The sequence below is a fragment of the Melozone crissalis genome, unplaced genomic scaffold (assembly GCF_028551555.1).
Source record: "Melozone crissalis strain CALT ecotype California unplaced genomic scaffold, PUWL_Pcris_2 ptg000005l_1, whole genome shotgun sequence".
In the NCBI taxonomy this organism is placed as follows: Eukaryota; Metazoa; Chordata; class Aves; order Passeriformes; family Passerellidae; genus Melozone; species Melozone crissalis.
Genome location: NW_026535783.1, coordinates 33,378,113 through 33,401,869, shown reverse-complemented (window position 1 = coordinate 33,401,869; position 23,757 = coordinate 33,378,113). Strand labels below are relative to the sequence as shown.

Below are 23,757 nucleotides of genomic sequence, written 5' to 3'. Positions count from 1 at the left end.
CTAAATACAAAAGTAACCTATCTTCTGGTTTTCTTTTTATATATCTCTGATATACACTGCAGTTTAGTTAAAATAATTAGGGATATACAATCAAAGTTGTCAGTACTAATAAGAGACAGAATCAGGATAAAGTGTACTTCATGGGCAGTATTAAAATGATGATTTACACTCTAGCCAATAACTTGTTAATTTTCAAGCATCACAGATATTGGTGAAAAGATCATGGGCCAAGAAATAAATTTAATATAATCCCAGTATTTTGGACTCCTGGTTTGGCTTTTTTGGGGGGACTGTGTGTGTTTGAAGTTTTTTGGGGTTTTGTGGAATTACTCTTACTAAGGAAAGAGTGAATCAGCTATTCTCAAAAGTTCTCTATTTTTAATATGCTACCACTCACAACCTTTTTAAGACAGTCTGATGCACTGTAATAGTGATGAAGAAAAACCTGCTGTATTGCATCCATGTATGCTCAGCTGCAAGTGAGAAATAAAATAATCCTTAGAAATGCAAAAGCACAGAGAAAGTATTAAGTAATGATAGATTTGAACAGATTATAAAATTAATAAAATGGAAACTGGATAGTCATATCTGAAGACATCATTAAAAATTTCCAATTTTTTTAGCGGGTAAGTTTTCTGGATCAAGCCAAGAAAATTACATTTTCTAATTCTCATATTTGCATGTTCAAAACAGAAAGAACAAGAAGAAAAATCTTATTTCTTTAGCAGGTACAGCAAACAGTTTAATTGCAAAGGAAACTTTTAAAATAAGATTTGATATTGCTAAAATCTACTCAGAAACTGATCAGGTGCAGTGAAGCAGAGTGTGGAAATGATAAGACCATCTGAACCAATTACATTTCATAGAAACGACAACCACTAACGTAATTTTGTGCATTGGAACCAGTTTGCTTACATTACTTATGCCTACTGTTGAGGTCTGTATTTCAATAAAGCAAATGTGCAAATGGCATGATTCCTGTTAGAATAGAGTCCTCCATCAAGCTAAATAGCTGCGCAACACACTAAAATCCAGATAGCTATCATTCAACATCATTCTTGCATCTGTCTAAATTCTTGTTGCAGTAAACAAGATAAAAAGGGGAAGTGATTCAGAAATAAACAACCTTTCTTGTTTTTATTCCATTTGTTGGCCTTTCCAAGACAATGTCTACAATAAACATCATCATTAATCATCATCATCATCCTTACAGTTAAAAAACCCTGACTAACTCCAGAGATATTATAGAAATAGAACTATACTATAATGTGGACTTCTCTAAGAACAGCATGTGTAGACAACACGCTCTTTCTACAATTTTGATAACTTTTTAAATTAAAAGATCCCTTATTGCCACCCTTCCATTCTTCTTTTTTTTTCTCAAGAAAGCCAGATGAACACCCACAAAATAATGGAGAACTACAATTGGTGTCAAAACAGTAACAGACACTTGTTATTGATCAATGCAAGAGCATTCAACATTTAATCACCATAATTCCACCCATTTTGTTGTGCCTGTTGGCCCAGCTCTTTGCCAAAATTGAGCACATCATTTTTGCTAAGATACTTCCAGCAAACTCCTCATTCTTCCAGCAAATTCTCAGAACAAAATCTTTTCATGAACTCTCTGATTAGCTGTCATGCTACCATTTCAGAGAAGGTGCTGCCTTAGGGACCTGGCAGAGGAGAGAAAATAGAAATTCAAAATATTAATTTAGCATTAGTAATCTATTTTGCAGCTGCAGTGATCTCAGGAGAAGTAAACTAGAAGGCATAGGGTATCAAAGGATGACTAGATTTGCCATTTTATGATGATATAAAACTTCTCTAGCCTGTAATAGCAATTTTTGCCCAGCATACTACTTTAAGAATGTAATTTAGCAACATGTTTTTTAGACTTGATCTCTTCTGTGGTCTGTTCCATGGGAGCAGACTGTTTTAACTTCAAAAAACCTGGAGTATGTTTCTCAGTTTTAAGTGCTGCTCCAGTTTGAGATCATTAGCACAGATTTTTTGGACACACTCAGAAAAAAAATATAAACAAATCCCAGCATCTAGAAATTCAGAAGGTTTTTACCTCAGGTGTCCTGGCGTCAGAAAAATCTTTGTAATTACTATAAGTTAAGCCCATTTTGAACATTAGAAAACAGAGTTATGTTATATTATATTAGTAAGAAGGCTTTTCTATGACTTCACTAAAAAGCTTCCCTCCTTTTAATGAATGCTTATGCAGGAAGAAAAGCATACTTTTCATAATTTGAGCTCTAGCTTGTTCCTTTGTTTCTCAGTGAGGACTACCGAAAATTAATCCAGCACAGAAAGATATGTACCGACTTAACATTCTCCTAATTTCCTAATTCCTAAACATTTCATTAACCTTTCTAAAGGGAACAGTTTTTCCTAAGAGAGAAGGCATGTTTCAGATAAAAGATAAAAGGACAGGGGGAGTCCATGATCGAAGAAAGAGTTTTCATATTAAAGACTGGTTGGCAGGTATCAAAATCAGCATGAAAACCCAAGAAATATAGAAGTAATTAAATACCACAACCTCAGTCTTCTTGCTAGCATTCCAATTGTAGCCAAGCTCCACTAGGCAAATCGCTGGGTGGAAGTCACTTTTTATTTTCAGATAAAAGCTTGCTATGTCTAACGTACAGCTGTACTTTTCTCATATCTATTCCCTCTAAAGGTAGCAATTTTCCTAAAGCAGAGGAATATTCATGTGTAGAGGAGTCCTTTAGTAGATGACTTCAGTCACTGAGGCCCAGATTTCCCCCTGTATTAAGAGGGTGCTGGGCCACCCTTTGGACTAGCAAAGAATTGCACTCTATGAAATTATTGGCTCTTTATGCTGAACTTATTCCATGCTGAAGCTGAACTTCAAGACATCCTCCTTCTTCACCTCTGCCTTCTAAATGCCTCTGTTTAAATGACTCTATTATTTTTCCTTTTAACATTTTTTCCTTCACCAGGGCCTTGTTCTTTACTTATTTCTCAAGTTACCAAATGGCAGCAGTGACTACAGTAAGAAAAGGAAATACAAGCCCTGCGCAAGACTATTTTTTAACTGGACAAATGACAAACAATATGTTCCAAAATCTTACAGATATAAAAATCTCAAAACTCTTCACGCAATAAATGTACATGAAATAATTTCTGACACAAGCATGATTTCTCTTCAATAATCCTCTCAGAATTGAAAGCAGGTATTTATGTCACCTTTCTGTTCCCCAGTCTGGCCTTTTGCAGGACAAAATATGTGACTTTACAGTGCAAAATACTAAGACCGTTTTTTGTTTGTTTGTTTGTTTGTTTTTAAATCCATTTGCCTAAGTGCTTCATTTATTTACATTTTCTTTTCATATTGGGAAATAATAGATTCTGACCACTGCATTTCATACATGTGTGAGACCACCTACTTACAAGAAAGAGATCTGGCAGCAATGAAAGAGTAGAGTGAATAAAGGGTGTGTATCTGGTGCATGAGCACAGAAATGCAGCCAGCTTGTCCTGCCATTGGTAGCCATCCTCAGTACACTATTTTGATTGTTTGTCTCCCTTGATTAATAGCCAAAGGAGACATGAAATTATGCCTTAGGAAGCAAAGGATAGTACATAGGCCTTTGAATGTGGAGGAAAGGCACTTGAAATAAGTGCAATGAAGGACACCTACACTGGGGTTTCAAAGAGCTGACAGCACTGTCCAGGCTATTTGCAGATCATTATATAAGCTTCATTTTCAACACCCTGGATGGTCTGAGGTAAGTGAAAGACATTTAAAATCAAAATTAAAACTAAAAACACTGAATCAGAGAAACAAAAGAATTCCTATAAGAAAAGGTTATTACTTTAGAAACTATTTCTGTCCACTGCCCTTCCTATTTTCTTGCTAATCTGCACTGGAGCCTGAGCAGTGAAATATTCAGAAGTGCCCAGCCCCACCGAAATCCAATTTCTTTTTCTATTTTTAAAATTAAAGGTCTTGAGTCAAACCATGATGTATTATGCAATGAATCTGTAACAGGAAGAGCTGTATAACATTGCCAGCTAGTGGTCACTTGACTTCAGAGCACAATAACTCAATTCTAGCACAGTTTAAATATTTTTGAAATGTAATAAAACCTTTTATAGTTGTAGCTTAAGGAAATGACAAATAAATTGCAAACATATTTCAGTACCTTAGCCATCAGAACATAAAATTCTGCATGAAGGTAACATTTAGCTCATGAATATGCTAGTTCTTCATTTAGGTTTAGTTTTCTAGTAGAAAATTACATGAAAATTTTAAGTTCATATCAGCACTGATTCCAATGGTGCAGGAAACTATATGATATTTTCATTAATGTTGTTTAACTTTACTATGTCATCTCTGAGCTGTATCTTCTAACACCTGGATAATAATATGGTCTTGGGTTTTTTACAATTGTTGCTGCTAAAGACTGTTTATTCATTAGAAGTGAACCCTTACAAAAGCACAGACATCAGCAAAACAAACATGTAATGGATACAAAAGAGATTAAGAAAATTCAGGAACCTGCATTTATAACAAGGCATGCATTTATAATAATTATACTTAAAATATTAATGATGCATTTTTCTGAATTCTCTCTGTAATCTAAGGTTTAGATTCAAACAAGCTGTTTTTATGAAGATATAAAGCTACATGAACACCAAGTTATGAATAATACACAGTAAGAGGAGAGAAAGAACGGATCCTAACATGAATGTTATGTCCTGCAAAGACATATACACTTAAATGTTTCTATAGATATCTTCAATAGCTACAGTACATTTGCAAAAATTAAGTCAGTTGGCATTTGTGTGTCAGTATGTAAAGGTCATAGAGCAGAATATACATTCTGGAAGGCAACATCTCCTTCAGATTAACATAAGAAAAAATGGAAATTTTAGGGAATTATAAAAGAAATTAAAGGCATGCCTATGATGGTGCAAACAGTTATAACCAAAGCGTTCTTATTAAGACATTGTTGGTCTTAATATGTTAAAGGTTTTATCTATGTCATCATTTGAAGCCAGTTTTAAAATTGCACTTTTCACACTTGGATCAGAATTGGGAGCAATCATCCCCTTGTGAGAAATCTGTGTTAATTCATCCTGCCCTGCAGACCAGACCTATTGTGTGGATTTCATTCCAGAGCTGGCTGTGGTTATGGGACCCACACAGTTCCAAATGGGGGCACACCATGCTCATACTGTCAGTATGCATCAGCGGGACCAACCTGGTTTTGCCTGTAAAGGACTGGGCAAACCAATCTATTTAAGGTCCTTCTAGCCTCAGGACATCGTTCTGCAAAGATTTACATGCCCATTTAATTGTATTCTGACTTCAGCAGGACTAGCCATGGATAAGTGCAAGCATGGCAGGCGGCTTTGCAAATGACTCTGGGAGCTGGGGTAATTCTGAGGTGTGACCTGAGATACTGAGTTTGAGGGCCAAGTCCTCATAGTCTGAAAAATTGCACTGCCATTGAAATCCATGTGAGGACTATCCCTAGAGGAACAGATCTTTCAAAAAAGGCAGAGAGATACCAAAGAGGCCTTACTCAGAATCCTTTAAAATTATCCGCCACAATGGAAGACCTAATTTAGAACACGTTTTTAAAAAGAAAAAAAGAAAGTGAATTTCACCTTTTAATCTGTAAGAGGGGTTAAAAAAGGCAAAAGAAAATTTGTTCCCTTTAAGCTAAATCCACACCAGCTATTTCAGAGCAGTTTTGAAGCCCTTCCCTTAGCCTGCTCTACTGAAGAGTTTGCTTACACAGGATGGTTTTCCTGTACACTGGACAAATGCCTTGGGCATTGCAATTAGTCCCTCTTTCACAGTAAAGTCTATTCAGCCTTTAAACATTTCATCTTTAGGTATCTCCAAACTGGAACAGTTTCTCCACAAAAGATGTGGATGCCCCATCCTTGGAAGTGTTCAAGGCCCGGTTGGATGAAGCTCTGAGCAATCTGACTCAGTGAAAATGTCCCTGCCCATGGTAGGCAGGTTGGAATTAGATGATCTTTAATGTCCCACTCAAGCCATTCCATGGTTCTACAGTTCTATGACACCTAAGCAGCCTGGTAAGAATCCCTTGGGCTCACCATGTGTGAGAGTCTGTCTGAATTTTCCCTCATCTGCCTCAAGATCATCCTTGGAGTACCACTGAAGAGAAGACCCCACTGTCTAAAATCACTGGCTCAGGAGGAGAAAGTCACATGCCAACAAGGCCCTGAGACCTGAGAGTACTGATAAATTATTGTTTTCACAGGTGTGTTTGCTGTATGCTAAGAAGGGGCACCATGCCCCATTTGCAACAATAGCAGCTTTGGAAGCTGTCCCACCTCTCTGCCTGGCTGACTTCTCCTGAGTTTCAGGTGGTCTCTCCCACAGAAGACCCTCATCTGTTTTACAACCACCGTGACAGACAGACTGAGATGCACGAAGCCTCTCCATCAAGGACTGAGATATGAAACCCCCATATGAAAAGGCCACTCTGCTCCTTCCAAGGACTGGGGCTGAAACCCCCAACCCTGGGAGGTGTGTGTGGGAGAGGCAAGCTGACCAAAGCAAGATGGATGTTGGAGGTGTGAGCATTAAACCACAAAGACAATGGCTCTCACCCACCACTGGGAACACAGACTGTGTGTACCCTTTCCAAATACCATTCCCCCCTTCCCCCATCAAAAAAGAGTATGATTAGAGTCCAGATGGACTACACCTCTGAGATCTCCCTGTCGTAACAGGCGGATCCTCAACTGGACTGGACTAAAGGACTACGTCTCTATGTTTGGCAGCTATATCCCTCCCTTTCTCTCTCTCTCTCTCTTTCTCGATCTTTTTCTCTTCCTTAATCCTGCTATCACATTTTGCTGTGGTCATTTCAATAAAGGTGCATTTGTTTTGATTATTACTGCATATCCCCTGTGCCATGTTGGATTTTTGCACCCTGAGATCAAATCCACGAACTATCACGAAACCCGTTAGTAAGGACGGATCGTGACACCATGGAGCACCAACACTGCTCTCTACACAACTCTCATACATCTTGATTTCTTTTGGATTGACTCCTGCACACTGACTGGGGCATGTGCTAAACATATCCTATTGCTCCACTACTGGAGCAAATGGCCAAGACTTGTGGTTCTTTTCATCTCCTCTAGGAACATTCTGTGGCTCCAGATCTCTCAATTTTCCAGCAGTAATATTGCAAGTTTTCCCTTCTTGCTATCTGTGTTGGCTTTGTACAGCCTGTTTTTTTGGTAGCGGGGGGGCCACAGAGGTGGGTACTTTGACAAGCTGCTGGAATGTCCAACAGAGCCAGTCCCTGGTGGCTCCAAAGTTGGGTGTGAGGTTGGCCAAGGCTGAGCCAGTTATAAATGGCAGTAAGGCCTCTGTGATAACATATTTAAGAAGAAATCAAAACAAGAGTGGTGGCACGCTTTTAATTCCAGCCAAAGAACAGAGTGAGAGGAACAGCCCTGCAGACCCCAAGGTCACTGAAGAAGAGGCAGCAGGTGCTCCAGGCACAGAGCTGGCATTCCCCTGCCACCTGTAGTGCAGCCCATGGTGAAGTGAAGCAGCTGTGCCCCTGCAGCCCATGGCAGTCCATGGGGAGGCTGAGATCCACCCGCAGCCCATGGAGGAGCCCCAGGCTGGAGCAGGTGGATGCTAAAGGAAGCTGTGACCCCGTGAGAGAACCGTGGAGAGAGGGGCCCTGCTCCCCTGCTATAGCAGCCTCTCCTTGAGGGACTGCACCCCGTGGAAGAGTGCCCCAGGCTGCAGCAGTTTTGGGAGGACTGTGTGTCTATGGGAGGGACTCACATGGCAGCAGGTCACAGAGAGCTGCTGCCCTTGAGAGGGACTCACATCAGAGAAGTTCAAGGAGAACTGTCTCCTGTGGAAAGGACCCCCCCCCCCCCCCCCCCGTGCAGCTGGGGAATGACTCCTCCCCCTGAGCAGCAGGATAAACCACGGCTGATGAATTTACCATAATCCCCATTCCCTGTCCTCTGGTACCACTGGGGTAAGGAGGTAAAGCTCGGGAAGGAGGGAGGGGTGGGGGGAAGGTGTTTTCAAGACGTTTTTTTACTTCTCATTATCCGGCTCTGATTGTGTTAGTAATAAATTCACTCTATGTATCTGATTTGAGACTGTTTTGCCCTGATGATATTTGATGAGAGACTTCTCCTGGTCCTTATGTCAATTCATGAACCCTTTGTTACATTTCTCTCCCCTGTCCAGAGGCAGAGAGGAGTGAGCAAGCAACTTTTGTGGGTGCCTGGCATCCAGCCAATGTAGACTCATGACACTGTCATGGAATATGAATGAAAAACTATATACAGCATTCTGCAGCAACTAACACATACCATACCCCTGGCTTGGCTGTTTCTAAGGTTTTAATACATTCTTCTGTTAATGCTTCAGTTACACCATTCTTAATATTTTTGGTATAAACATCTATACATTCTCTAAGTTAATTATCTTTGTATCCATTTGTTTTTCAATAATGGGGCATGTGTTAAATATCTAGCCGTCTAACCTCACAGAGGCATGACTCCTCCTGTGCCTGACTACTTTCAGTTGCAAGTTTATTTAACACAACAGCTGACTCTTGCCAAAGGTATTCTGATATTTACAACATTTAATTATAAAACAGGAGTCTATTCTACTTGCCACCACCTGCTTCAGCAAACACATTTCTACTGCACAGAGGGTGAGTATTTTTGGATATTATTTAATTAAATTCTTTTTCAAGATTGTGCATTAATAGGTGAGGATTTTTATTCTATCCACAGGATGCATTAATGAAACTGATCTCAGATTTCACAATCTTTCAAAGAGACAACAAGGTACTTTCAAAGAGACAACAAAGACTTTTCACTTCCTCAGTATGTCTGTCCTGAGGGTTGTCTTATTTAGCATTAGCACCACAGTTTGCTCCCAGTTGGTAAAGGTTTTTGTGGTCCTTCAAGTTTAATGGTGATGCCAGATATAATTTTATCAGATAGTTCAGTATCTTTTTGATATAATACTGCTGTTCTATCATCTAAAAAAGCTGACAAGGTCTCAGACTAACATCGAAGAAGCATGTATGATGTTTTACCCAAGTATTTGAAGCTCAGTGCCTTAAGGCACTTTCTAACTCAAATACCACTCTGGGGATTGTGGATGGATGTACTACTTCCTCAGCTAAGATTTTCTTCTATGACTAATTTCTCTTAGGAATAAAGTGGTACTATCTTTTTACAATGACACCTGCACCTTACAGTACTCTTGAGACCACGATGTGAAAGCAGACACTGTGAAAACAAAAGCCAAGATTTTCTGGCATTTTTTGCTGCTAACAGTAGGCTTTCTAGACATCTACAACTAGCAGCGACAGACACTTTCACTCCCTCCTGCCAATGGCATTATCACCGCAACCTTAGGCAGTAAAGAAACAATGCAGTCAAGTCTTAAGTGATCAGCACATTCAATGCTCTAAATAGAACTGCTGTGTCAGCCTTCCCTTGGACTTTTAGGTCTTTTTTTATGCAGGACAAAAGCTACACAAGACAGCATCAAACTAACATTCCGTTGATAACAAGCATGTGAACGCTCCAATTAAAGCATGGGTATTTGCTGCTAAACCTGTCATGTGCCAAAAGGTACAAACCTCAAAATTTGCATGGACAGGAAAGAATTGTCATCTAAGGGTGAAAACAATATTGCATCATGAACAAATAAATAAAAGACATTTTTGAAGTACTGTAGTTAAGAAATTGTATCCGACTGGAATTAGTTGCAAAATGGACACTTGAGACTTGTGACATCATCCATCTTAAAGCAGCCTTCCATCTTAAAGAACAAGTTATCTAAAGGTGTAAGTTTTCCTCTGTTTCCTGTAAGTTTGTGGCACACAGTATCAGAGGAAAATGGGTATGTCAGATGGGGATGAATTCCCTTCTTTGAAGGCCATTTCTCAGTTTTCACAGATCAAGTTTGCTGTGCAGATTTTCTTATTAGCTTTTGATTCATAGGTTTAAATTTAAAAATCGAGGTATATTTCAGATATAACCTTCACCAAAATCATTGATCAGTGTCATGTCAAAAATATTTCCATTCAAAGCTAGGTCTGCAAGGAAAACACCTTTTATCAAAATGATATTAACAAAACTTTCTGCAACTAATGTTAATCTTTCGTGGTACTTTATACAGATAAACCTTGCTTACCTCATGAGGTTTTTTATCAGGTTTGAAAATTCAGTTGGTTAGAAAGTCATGCTGTCTTCTTTCCTTCTCTTTCTTCAGTAATACCACGCTTTCTCAAGTGCACTTTTAATACAATTAAGTATCCTATCTGCACTCTGCTCTAGGTAGCTTGGCATTTCTGGTAATCATGCAAGAAATACAATAACATAAGCTAAAACTCTTAGGTTGAGTCTGGAGCCCTTGCAAATAGGGAAAAAATTTAAACAGAATTTTAAAAATTTACCTCTAAAGGTACACATCTTCACTGTTCCATTTTTATTGCTCTTTCTCCAAATATGACTATGTTTAACACTGAATAAAGCCAAATAAATTCAAATATATTTACCAAGGGCTCCTTCCATAAACTTAGAGATGAGCTTTTACTTTTGTGTATTTCATAATAAAGTAAAAGACCTCAACCAACTGCTTGAGGCAACTGTGCAGAACTTTTTAATATGATTGCTACATGGTAGCTTGATGTATTTTTCCCCCTAGAGATGGAAGAAATAGGACAAATGAGTTGTTTTTACTACCTTCAGTTATTACCTGGAGTCATGAGTTGTTTTTCCTTTTGACAGACGCTGTAATGTCAAGGTGGAACCAGCCCACCCTTGGTGAGGCTCTATCCTAGGGAAGTGTTTTGTTCATAATAGGCTGCCTGACAGTCTGACCTTTATCACATTTTTCTTTCCTGTCACCTTCAGGAAGGGCAGCTGTGGTGCTGTTGAGGTATTTCATACACAGACAAATAATTTCAGAATTATTCTAAAACTCTAAAAATTAAGTTCTTCTCTTGATCTTGCAACATCATCTGGTTTTTGCAATTTGTACTAAAAATAAGGAAAAAAATCTGAATTTATTTTTGATTACTTGGTTCCAGGATCATTAAGAGTTTCTAGTGCTCTGTATTTCCCAAGGTGCTTTCCCAAACATGCCTTCATGTCTGAAAAATGAAAGCTAACTCATTGGTAGGGAGAGCTTACTTCTTGAGGAAAAATTGAAATCTATTGTCCAAGAAGATTAAATCCTTAACCACTCAGTTAGAGTCACAAATTATCAGCTCTGCAAACAGCTTTTTCCTCTAAGGACTGCACAGAGGCCTGCAACATCTCTCCGAGGTCAAAATGTGTGCCTGACAAGGATATGCAGAATGCAATTCACTTTAGGTGGCATAATCTAGTGAATATTTATATTTCTTATCTTCCCTTCCAGTTTTATTTTTCTTTCAGTGTTAAAAAAATATATAAAGTATACCTTTTGAATGCATCTTTAAATATTGTACCTAAAATATGCTACTATTCTTCTTAAATACATGTTTTAAACTTTCTGGAACCACTAGATGTACTGAATTAACACAATGCATTTAAGCATGAGCACAAAGCATAACAGGAGTAGGTAGCTGGGCAAGTTTGATGTTTCAGCTACTTATAAGCCAATTACAGATGATGGCAATGATGAAAAAATACATTTTGTTTATTATGTAGGCATAAAGAAGTAAGACAGCAACAAAAAGCTACTTTTGGGCTTAAGCAACATGGAAGAGTGCTTAGACCTGCACGTGTAACTTTTTTCTTCAGTGCTTAACACTTCAGTCTGTAACTAAAATGATTTTTTCATGTTTTGCTTTTTTCCCTTCACTGCTTTTCAGAGGAAATTTGAACCACTACTGAGAAATAGCATTAAGTTACCAAAAATGGCACCTGCATATGATAAAGCAGACTCCCCCATATATGATTAAGTTTCTCTTAAAGAGAACTCATCAGGACTTCCAGAAAAGACTGCAGTAAAAGACTACATTTTGACTTGCTTCGAAGTGTAAAATATGCTTAAAAATACTCTTCATCAAAACTAGGAGGAGAAGGAGGGGAAAAAAATAATTGCCTTTAAAACTTCCTTTCAAACAGATTTTCTGGACAAAACAATACAGCCACTGCAAAGTTTTCAAGATCAACACTTTCCACATGTGTAGAAAAGTACTTTGTCATGAATAATGTCGCCTGCCTGTTATTCACCAACAGCTTTTCTTGCATCATTACCAAATAAGGTCCTGATTTTTGCCTACATTCAGATGATCAGAGCTAGCAGCACAGTTTTCTTTACAGCCTGTTTCTTAACACAATTATATTGACACATAAGCATTAAGGTGTACATCAAATATCAGTCAAGGGACACTTCAGATACAAGCAATTTTCTGAAATCCATAAGCCTAAGCTCTCACTAGGGTATGCAATCAGAAGTGGCCATTTTTTCATGTCAACAGAAAAAAGGACTATAAAAAATATTGACTTCCAAACTGCTAGCACATAATGCAGTCAATCGCACTTAAATCATGCAGCTCTGTACTTCCCAGAGATTCAGCTGGTGATGCAGCATTTATTTTCAAATTAAGGAAGGATTTTAACACATTTGCTTTAAGGTGCCAGTGCTGAAAATGCAATATGTAAAGACACTTTTACAGCAACAGAAAATGGACTGCAAGGGCAGCAGAGTAGCAATGCTAGGCTTGGGACTGTACCCTGAACCATGCCTATCTTCCATTCTCTTACTGCAGTGCTCTTTCAGAAAACAGAGCAAGACTACTCTTTTTAGACAATGGGAGAAGACAAACAGCACCTTCTTCTCTGTACGACTTGTTCAAGAAAAATTGTCTAGGAAATAAACTGATTTAATTTAGTTACACATGCTGGATTCAAGATTTTACTCTTAGATCAATCTCACCACGAAGCTCCTGAAATGGAACCCATGAGACAGCATGCCACTAAACAGAGGACTAGAAGTCATGCTCAGTCTCCTCAATCACATAAAAATAGGCTATTCTGTGGATCTACTCGTCCTGCTTCACCAACTTTTTCAGGTTGACTAGGAAGGGTCTCAGGTTAGCCATCCTCTGAGTGAAAGCTTTTGAACCAGAAGAGAAAAGTATGACCAAAAACTTTAAACAACTTTTAAAATCAAATTCTCTTCTTGTTAGGAGACATAATGATGCTAGTATATATATAACAGATTGCTTAACATGCCTGTTAAAACAATCTAAGCAATAAGTTTGTTTATCACAGGTTTTATTATGATCTTCTAGTATATTATAATCAAAATACAGTAGCATCATATTTTCACAATAAATGCATGTACAGAACAGAGCAAAATCTCTGACCACAGAGGAAAAGGAAAGAAATTTCCCAAGTATAGTTTGCCAGATCTTTGTACTGTTAACTCATAATGTCTTTCCCTGCTTTTTGGTTTGTTTTTGTTTTGGGGGTTTTTTTGTTTTGGTTTTTTGGGGGGGTTTTTTGTTTGTTTGTTTGGGTTTTTTTTTTGGGGGGGGGGGGGCTGTATTTGATTTCTTCTGAAAAAATAAAATTAAAAAAAAGAAAAAAGAAAAAATGAAGAAAGGTAAATTTTATCAGAACAACTAGAACTTTGTTTCTCTGGATCAAAAGCACAGCTCCACACACAGATCAGCAGCTGCCCCAAAGAAGCATGCCCATTACTACACTGAGGAAGTGAAGAACTCTTATTGCATGTTGTTACATTGCAATAAAACATGCTCTGAAGCAATGGTCTCCTACATAGAGGTTAAGCACACCTCAGGGGTACAAGGAGGAAAGCTTTAGTTAAAAGTATTTTATTTACCACCTAAAAGTATTAAGAATTACAACTTTACTAATACATAACATATCTTGACACTACACTGTCATCTGTGTGTATGCCGGACAGTCACACTCAAGGCAGACAGAACACAAGGTACCCTTGGGGAAGACTGGGTGCTTCACAATGCAGAAGGGAGTTGACAGTGATGCCCCCACTCCTTCTTTCATTTTCAGTGTATTGACATTTACATGTGCCCAGTAAAGCACATCGGTAGACTGCATTACCTATCTGCAACTAAACTAACTCTCACAAAATGACCTGGTCTCTCAAAAACGGTCTGGAAAAAAAAACCAATGCAGATTGAAGGTAACACAAATGATACAAGCACAAACAGACAAGTTCCAGAGGTGATACTTCTGCTTCTCATCCAAGTCCTTCATCAACCACTTTGCATGGTAATATCACCGACAATGTAGTTGATTTGAGAAAAAGCTGGTCAAAAATACTGAAAACAGTCAAAGTAAGTAGTTGAAATACAAATTTACTAGTGCTATTTCTAACAATGAACCTCTTTTTAAGTGTGTATTGTACGTTTAGGCATTAGCTAACAATCGTACAGAGCCACAAGGACTAACAGGGCATTTACAAATTAGCCATCCAGGACATGAAGAACAACCTTTAAGTTTTTTCAGCAATGTTTGAAGTCCTGTGATATTCAATCCATTATTTCACAGATTTCACAGAAAACACTCTTAAGTTTGAAGAAGAATGCCAAAGCCTTGAAGAAACAAATATTAGAACAAGTTATGGGTTGTGGGAGACTTGAAAGTAGAAGTGCTCCTATCCTGTCTCAGTTTAAGATACTTGCTAGATTTTTTTACATTATTAAGCACATAAAGAACAACTTTTTAGTCCCTGATAAAAAGATGTAATAGAAATGGCAGCTGCTCAACAGTAAAGTGTTACTTTATTTAAAGTTCTGTTTTGTGAAAAAACTGTACAAGTGTAACCAGTGATGAAGTGGCTGCTTTGAATAGAAACCCTTAGAAAAAAGGGATCTAGCAAGAGTGAAATTTATTCACTGGATCACTCATGTGCAAGCTGGTGTGGCAAATAAACTGGAGACAAAAAGCACACAAAGTCCTACAGTGTCATCAATGTAGTAATTGTATAAAAACAAGACCTTTCAATATTAGAATCTTTACAGTACTTTGGAAATAGATGGGGAGTTACCATGAAAGTCTTTTATGCTACAGGGGTTCACTGGTTATCCCACATGAAACTTACATTTTTCTTCCATGGAAAGAAAAGCAGTTGCTCCACATCTCCTGACCTTTTCTGTGACAAAAAGGGCCTGCCAGTACTATGCCAATATTTTTGAAAAACAAAAACATTCAATGTGTCTCTTCAAGATAAAGGTATTGTTCTAACAATAAGCAAGAAAAATTTCCTTTTAAAATAAAGGTATTTGGAGCATTTTGAAAGCAGAAGTTTGAAAATGTTTCCATCATCATGCAATTTTGCTGCAAAAAGAAGCATGGAAGTCTCAGCCATAAAAACCTCTACTATTTGTACACTTCTATAGGGAAGTAACTTTCTAACCCATTTAAAAAAATCTTCCAGAGGGAAGTTTTTTAATCAATTTGTTAACACAAAAATTCAAGAACTTTCAATTAGTTTGCAAATCCAACTGACTGACATCAGGAAAAATGGAAACTTCCTAGTTGAGCATTAACCTGAATATTAATACACCTTTGCATAAGTAGTGAGCAGGACAGAAAAAAAAAGATCATGATTTCGTAAGCACAGCCTTCAACACACTTTCCATTTGGATAAATATCTTTGTGAGGTATCTATTTCAGTAATGACAGATACTAGAAACAGATATTAAATATATATTGAAGTGTAAAATCAAGATAAATTAACTTAGAACCAAATCTTAAAATCTCTGTACCATCGTGTTGAACAAAAATTCCTAAAAACAATGAGGCATCAGGTATTTCTGAGCATCATTAACTAATTTTCTACTGGGAACAGAAAAATACTTTACACTACTCATAAAAATATTTGAAAATTGTTTATCTCATCTATAACTTACCTTTTTACATTTTTATTGTGTACTTAATTAGCAGAGTAGTACATATAATAATTTATATAGAGTAAGGGTGTGCTTAAAATATTTTTTTTGCATCCAGGCCTGGATTCCCCAGCACAGGAAACCATAGAGCTGTTGGAGTGAAGAGGCCACAAAGATGACTGAAGGACTGGAGCACCTCTCCTGTGAAGACATGCTGAGAGCTGGGGTTGTTTTGGGTTGTTTGGGGTTGTTCAGGCAGCAGAAAAGAAGGCTCTGGGGTGAGCCCTTCAATATACAAAAAAGACTTTTAGGATAGGAGGCAGCTTTTCACCAAGGTATGTAGCAACAGGACAAAGAGTAAGAGTTTTAAAATGAGAAGAGTAAAGTTTAGTTTGAACAAAGGGAAGAAAATCTCTGCAATAAAGGTGGTGAGGCACTGTCACAGGTTGCCCAGAGCAGCTGTGGATAATTAATTCCTAGAAGTCCTGGATATGTTCAAGGTCAGGTTGGATAGGGTGGCTCTGAGCAACCTGCTCTAGTGAAAGATGTCCCTGTCCCACAACCTTTAAAGGTCCCTTCCGACCATTCTGTGATTTTGAGATTCTACTTCAAAAATCCAATCCATTGCAGGGATACTATAAGCAGTAATAAATTTGACAACTGCCACTTTTAACACTAATATATCTGTATTCTATTCCATAGATCAAGTTTAAGACATTCTAAGCTGGGATCATGCAAAACTTACCAACTGCAGTCTGGCCTGCAGCAAAAAAAGATTATCCTGCATAAAAGCCCAGGCTTGAATTACAAGAAATTCAAGAATACAAGAAAAATTGAATTTTCTACGTAAGCATCCCCAGAAAAAGCTATTAATTCTGCAGTAGTGTTCAGATCAGAAATTATTCTCAGTGTTTTTTGTACTTTCATTCTCCACTTCTCCACCCCAGTGGATAACATGTCAGGAACCCATGGAACATCTAAGCAAAGCATGCTTTTCACCACTCTTGATAACACAAACACAACACAACAGAACAGGAATCCAGGTACTGTCATCCAAGACTAGGACAAACCCACTTCTGCTCTGAAGCAGCCAAGGCACAACAGTGAACTTGGAAAAACAGACACGTACTCACAAAACCTAGAAAGCTTGGTATTTATATTTATTATGCATTAGGAAGCTTATTAACTTAAAAACCAACCTGCATAAGTACAAAAGGTTTCTTATCTGTGCTCAACATGGAACAAGTTTCAAAATATATATTTTTAAAATTTGTTCAGTCAATACACAAGCCTTTTAAAAAAACTGTAAAACTGTCTGTACCCTCATTACATTTTTAAATACATGATTTACACAGCACCCCATCTGGAAAAATTAAAACTCCTTACAAATATCTACATATATTGTATACCTATAAAACATTCATAGGAGTACTTCATCAAAGTTGGGTTTAATAGTCCATTTACACTGCAGCAAAATACATATAAATCTCTGTCTTCTTCATAAAATGTCTCTAAAAATTAGCACATTTGTTATAATTCATCACTCCTTTGAAGCATCTTTTAGAAAAAAAAGATATTCATATATCTATGATATTCAGCAGGTAAGACAGTGATATGAAGGCTGAATATGACTAATAACTGAACACTAAGAAGCAGTTAAGGCAGCGGTCAAAGGAATTAATAGGAAAAATTAGTTTATATGGCAGATAAAGTGACAAAATGCAGTACATACATATATGTTTTGATGTAAAGTACTCTGGCACCCACTCAGAATTGTCTATTTCTGACACTGCTCATTTTAATATTAAAATATATTTTTTTATAAGCAAAATATTAATGGGACCTGGCTCTGTGGTGCCAATCTGGATTTGTTTTAACTGCACATAACTGATTATTGCAGAATGTGGCTTTAAGGTTTCTGCATGACCTTCATTTATGGCTAAGTACTATCCTGTGTGATCACACACATTCACAATTCTGCCATCTCATTTACATCACTGCTTTCTGGTAACTACTGGAGTTCTTGCTAGTAAATAATACTTGAGAATTTCATTGATAACCACTATCTCAGGTACCAAAATTATACAGAGATCATTGCCTCCCATGCTATGAAGACTACATGTGGCATAGATGCAGACAAAAATGCGTAAGAAATGTAAAACAACCTATTGTAGTGATGGCTGAAATTGTTCTGACTCAAACCTGTTTATTTTGCATTAATTTGCAATTTTGGGAACTAAACATTCAAACTTTAAAAAAAAAATCTGTCTCTGTATTCAGATTTCTACCCAATATCAGAATTTGACACAGCATTTGCAGTCCAATACTGGGTAGAATCACACCAGCTTGTGACCTGCTGTTCTAAAAAACCACTCCTGCATGCATGACATCAACCTCAGGCAGCACACAGCAAGTGACCTCCTGTCACAGCTGCCTTCTCCTGAAAGGCAGGATACTCTGTACCTCCCATCAAGCTTCCAGAGCCACAATTCAGTGCATGAATTTGTTCCATTGGCCCCTCAGAATTTAGCCTTCATACAGTGCTATCCTGCAGCAATGGTTCAATGTCCTCTTCGTTACTTTGGTCTAGGTTGTTACTCTGACTACTGCTGATGCTGTTGCTGTGTTTTTTGGTACTGCTGGCTTTGTTCTCCGGAATAAATAAGGCAACTAGAAAAGCCAGGAGAACAATGCATGCTCCAATCAGGAAGGCGGGACCAGGAACGATCGCTCTCTACAGGAAAACAAGCATAATAAAGAATTCATGTTTCAGACACTGACTTCTGCATTATGAACTACACCACTAAGGCAGGAGATCATGAGAGACACATTTATGGGGACTATAAAATTTTTGCAAACAGGGTCATATGTGCACTTTAAAGTGAATTTTCTACATCTAAAATCCCCACAAATTCCTCACCTGATCTCCACACTGATTGAAAAATGAAAAACACATAAAATTTTCAATTGAAAGTATGATTGCCTAGATAATGAAACAGATGTTGACTTGATGCTTTTTTGTAATTTATTTTTTTGCTTTAGGCAACATGCTTGTTAAACCAACAAGACTTCTCTGAACATTAATAGAATAAGATTTCAATATCCACAAGTACAAGTCTCAATAACCTTAGCTTCACTTTTCCATGGCTGAGATATCTAGAATCAAGTTAGCCAAATAAACAAGCATCCCCAAAAAAATCAATATATGGGTGAGCAAAATAACAGTGAGACCATTCTCACTGCAGACACGTGTTACTCATGTATGATAACTCAGTATTTGGAGTTATTGTCTCTTGCTTCTAAGCAGTTTATTTTAAAGTTCAAAAACAAAACTTATCCACATTTCATAACCCCAACTAAAAACAAACACCAGAAAGGTTTTAACATAAATTTTAATCAGCCAGGTTTGATGGCAAACCTCTACAAAAGAAAAATGTCAGCAATCCAGCTTTTTTTTAATCTTTAACAACTTTTCTGTATCTGTGTAAACTAAAACTAGATAAAACCAAAAGTGAAGCTTGTCAATCCTGCGTACTTTTATTCTACCAAATTAAATGTAGGAAGTTCTTCTCAAATAAAGTGGGAAAAAATCTGAACATAAGTATACAGTAACCAGGTATTTCCCTTGCCTCAATTCTTGTTACAATCAGAGGCCTAAATTTTCAGCTGATGGTCCACACATATAAACAAATCAAAAATATATTTTGATGATATTAAATTCTTCAAGAGGTGCTACACACACAAATACTCAAAGAAGAAATGAACTTCCACAAATTAATACACCCTCATTTGCAGTGTAACAGCTGATTCATCTGAGCAGCTTTTGAGTATTAACCACATAATTTTGGTTTCATTGAGAGGAGTGAAAATCTTTCAAAAGCTGCCCTTTGTCATTGCATTGCCAAGTGTTATTATTACTCTCCAACACATCTGACAACTCCTCTGTTTGCTGTAATATGTGGAAAATCATAATGATGCAACTTCACTCAAACTTTAGTTCCAGTAAATTTACATCAAAATAAGTTACCTGGCACTGTTACAATACCGAAACCAATGCTGCTGCTACCGTAAATCTAAGTATTTACGATCACATTTAAATCATCTTAATCTGAATTATTTAATAAACCTGAAAAGTGAGAATTAAGAACAAGAACATCTTGTTCTTAAATGACTTAATTCTCACTTTCCAGGTTTATTAAATAACTAAGATTTTAAATCAACCAAAAAGACAGATTTCTGGCACAATGAATTCTACACAGGAAACTCCACATCAAATTTTGAACTAACCTTATTACTGGGATTCTGCTTTGTTTCAGTTTCAGAAGTGTTATCAGGTAGGAATTCATTGAATTCCACATGGAAGACAAAGAAAATAAGGCCATACAGTGCTGGTCCCAGGCCATTGCACAGTCCTCTTACTCCAGTTATTATTCCTTGGACAACACCTAATGAGGAAAAAAAACCAGTAGGATTTTCCTTTTTTAAGCAAAGAAGAAATGCTCACAGCCAAGACCTCTGAGTGTATTCTAATAATTGTTCCAAAATAGAGCATATCATAATTATTTCTACATTCTAAGATGTAAGAAGTTTATTGAAGACAAATCTGTTGGATTCAAATAATCCTCTGCACACCATAGTCCTGTCACTATTACTTGCAGATTACTGGAAGAATTATTATTTTTATTATTGGATAACATTTCGTTATTATGATAAAGAAATTTAGGTGTAGGTTTAATTTTTAATATTAGAGTTCTTCCAGTCTCACCCAAAGCCAGCAACGAAGACAGCGAAGATAGCATTTAAATGTGGTTCCCATTCAATTTATTTTCAAGTGAAATTTAGAGTAATGCACCTAAGTGTTAAGAATTGTGATTGGGAAAATACGCACAAATTGTGACCAGTATTTATTTAAATACCAAGTAACCTATTCAGGGCAGTAAATTAAGTATACAGCAGTAAATTCACAGTACTTGACTGACTGCACTTTTATAATGGATTCTTTTTAAAGCTTGATTAATCAAAGTGCTATAGGTACACTTCTGTTTTGACTTCATTACGTAATCATGGCAACAGTGCAAAAAGTGTTTTGATGATATTAACTTCACATAATAAGAGTCTAAAAATGCTATTTGACAATATTAATAAACTGCTTCATCCTTAAGGCGGTAACTTGTAAATTGGGAGGAAAAGAAAACATGCAAAAAAAGTTTTTACTTCATAGGTTGATGATATGAAAGTTTAAAATCTTCATGCCACTAGGTGGCAAAACCTCAGTCTTGAAAGCCTTAGCTATTAACACCAGTTTCCTCTATGTAAAATCAAAGTTCAATTGCTTCTGTCAGCTTAACTAAACTAGTAATTTCCTGATGTAAACAGAAGTCTTTAAAAATCTTTAAATGTCTCAAAAAAATGGGAGAGAGGGGAATAATTACAAAAACCCATGTAAAATACCATCTTTTGCATCCTAAAACAGAAATCCACCTCCTGGAACAGTATCTCCTTGGTAATTCTCAGATTTCCTGCATTTACCTACTTCATGTTGTACAAAGCTAAAGTATAACTGATACTCAAAATTTATATGTAAGCATTTTTTAAAGAGAATACTAAATTCAAGTTCGAGAACAATACGAAGTCTTTTTACCAGTGTTCTAATTTGTAATGACTTCTCATTTCACTTTAAAGGAGGAGTAATTTCTGACTGTACATTGCTTTTCATATCAAAAATAGTAAATTCTGTGTTTTCTCAGTTTAACTGGTTACGTTGGCATCCTTTTCTATTCCTGGAAAATCTGAAGTATTGTATCAAATAGGGCCAACTTTTCTACAAAAAAAATAAAACTTCTTTCCTACATTTATTTCAATCTGGTAAAATGTGTAATTAAAAAGGTAGTATTGTTACATTAATCCTCACTGTTTACTTAGAGAATACTGCATATAATAAAAGGAAGAAAAAAAAAGAGAATGTTTTTGTTGCCTTCATAGTACTTTTACAGAAAGAAAGACAAGTAGCTAATCAGAAATTATGTCTTTTACAATGTAAATATGATAAATTTGTGCACTTCCTTCCTACCTACATGGACTAGCAGACTTCCACAGGTACTACCAAGTGAAAACACACAAAGATAACTTGAAAAGTACACCTAGGTAACTCTTCTGCTTTCTAGAGAAAAAAGCAGTCTGATGCAAAACCAGCAATTTATCAAATACTCACCTTGTTGATCTGCCTCTGCATTTCGTGAAACCAGAGCACTTATTGCTGGAAATGTAATGCTTGACATCGCTGCTACAGCTCCCGCTGCCCACATCATCCTGTGTTAAATACATAATTTGAATTAAAAATGACACTGCCCTTATAATTACTCCCCACACTCCCACAAGAGCACCCTTATTTAACATTTCATTCCTTTCAAAATATACATACTAAAACACCTAAAGAACTAGAAATTATCTGGTTATCTTCCTGCTCCCTTCCCATACATTATTCTGAACTTGCTGGAAGAGAAGCACATTGGATTTGATTTTATCCTAGCAGAGAAAAAAAACAGGAATGGGAGGGAAGCGGGCTTTCCTCTCCAAACATTGTACAAAGGAACAATTTCCCAGGGTGTCCCAGAAAGACAATTCTCTAGCTTCTATAACTGACTAGGAAGTACTCTTGATAAATGACAAGCACTCCTCCCTCTCAGTAGGACACACTTTGTAAAGAGTAAGATTTTCTAGCTTATGGTTCCAGTTGTCTCTACTTAAAGACAGAAGAAACTCTAGATAGTTTCCAACAGAAGAAACTCTAGATAGTTTCTAAGACCGATGATAGTTGGAGTAAGAAAATATGTTACAAAAACAAGTATAGGTCCAATACCTAATGGGTAAAATAGATCTAGTGGAATTACTAGAGAGAACATGCTACTTATTAGCTTGTGAGTTTAAGAAAAAGTTTTAACCACATTCATAGACTTAATACTCAATGGAACAAAATGTTGCAAAGACTCCCTTTTCAAAAGGGCTGTAAGTACACAAAATTCTATCATTCCAACATATGCAAAATACAGACCAAATTTTGGTAGAGTAATGAAAATGGGAATACTTAATTCACAGAACATTCAAATACCCATGACAACAAAAGTAGAATTTGTCGGGGGAAAAAAAAAACCTTTCAGCTCCTTAACAAGTGTCTACATAGCAAAACGCATGCTTACCAAGGCTGAGATCCAAAACCATACCAAGCCAGTTGAAAGATCTGAAAGCCAAGACCAAGGAGAACTGTGTTTTTGTTCCCTATAGTTTTCATCAAGATACTGAGAAACAAAGTCTGCAAGAGAAATAAGTTCAACCAAAAGTCAGACTTGCTAAAGTAATTTCTCTCATGCAAAGCAATTCAGAGGACCTTTCAATGATGAGAAAATTCGCAACATTTGTCCTTTTCTCCTCCTGTATTAAGCCCATAGAAAATACAGGTAAGTCATTTCAACATTTAATGTACAGATATTCTTAACACTTAAAGGGTTACTACTCTGGGACATCCAGAACCATATGTACTGCCTTCTCTATGTATATTAGATGACAGTGTCTATTTCCAATGCAAACAGGCTTTCATTTTCACCTCTACAAGCCCTACTGTACTACAAAATAGAGCACTCCACAAAATAAAAGCAGTCACCAAGCAAAGACAGTGCAGGCTGGACACAACTTGAATTTACCAGTATTTACAAATACTAGAGAAAAAAAGACTGCTAGCTCAGAAGAAAGTAAACTCCTTAGGTCAGCTGAATTATTTTGCAAATTTACATTTAAACTAAAAAGTAAATCCTGCTGCTTTGTCACCTTCATCACATGCACTGAAATTTGGCCAATTCCT

The 23,757-nt window shown here is 37.0% G+C and overlaps 1 protein-coding gene across 3 annotated transcripts in view; it reads right to left on the bottom strand.

Moving 5' to 3' along the window:
* Positions 1 to 639: 639 nt before the first annotated feature.
* MFSD14B (major facilitator superfamily domain containing 14B) overlaps positions 640 to 23,757 on the bottom strand; it is a 46,524-nt gene continuing 23,406 nt past the window's right edge. For 2 of the 3 annotated variants that reach the window (XM_054286558.1, XM_054286572.1), the window contains exons 9-12: positions 23,099 to 23,211; positions 22,114 to 22,211; positions 20,190 to 20,347; positions 17,042 to 18,636 (exon numbers count right to left, since the gene is read on the bottom strand). In XM_054286558.1, the coding sequence (XP_054142533.1) occupies positions 18,436 to 18,636; positions 20,190 to 20,347; positions 22,114 to 22,211; positions 23,099 to 23,211 (570 nt within the window). In that variant the 3' untranslated portion in view covers positions 17,042 to 18,435. Of the gene's footprint in view, positions 1,677 to 17,041; positions 18,637 to 20,189; positions 20,348 to 22,113; positions 22,212 to 23,098; positions 23,212 to 23,757 lie in introns of those variants that run through there. The other variant, XM_054286563.1, reaches the window with a different exon arrangement.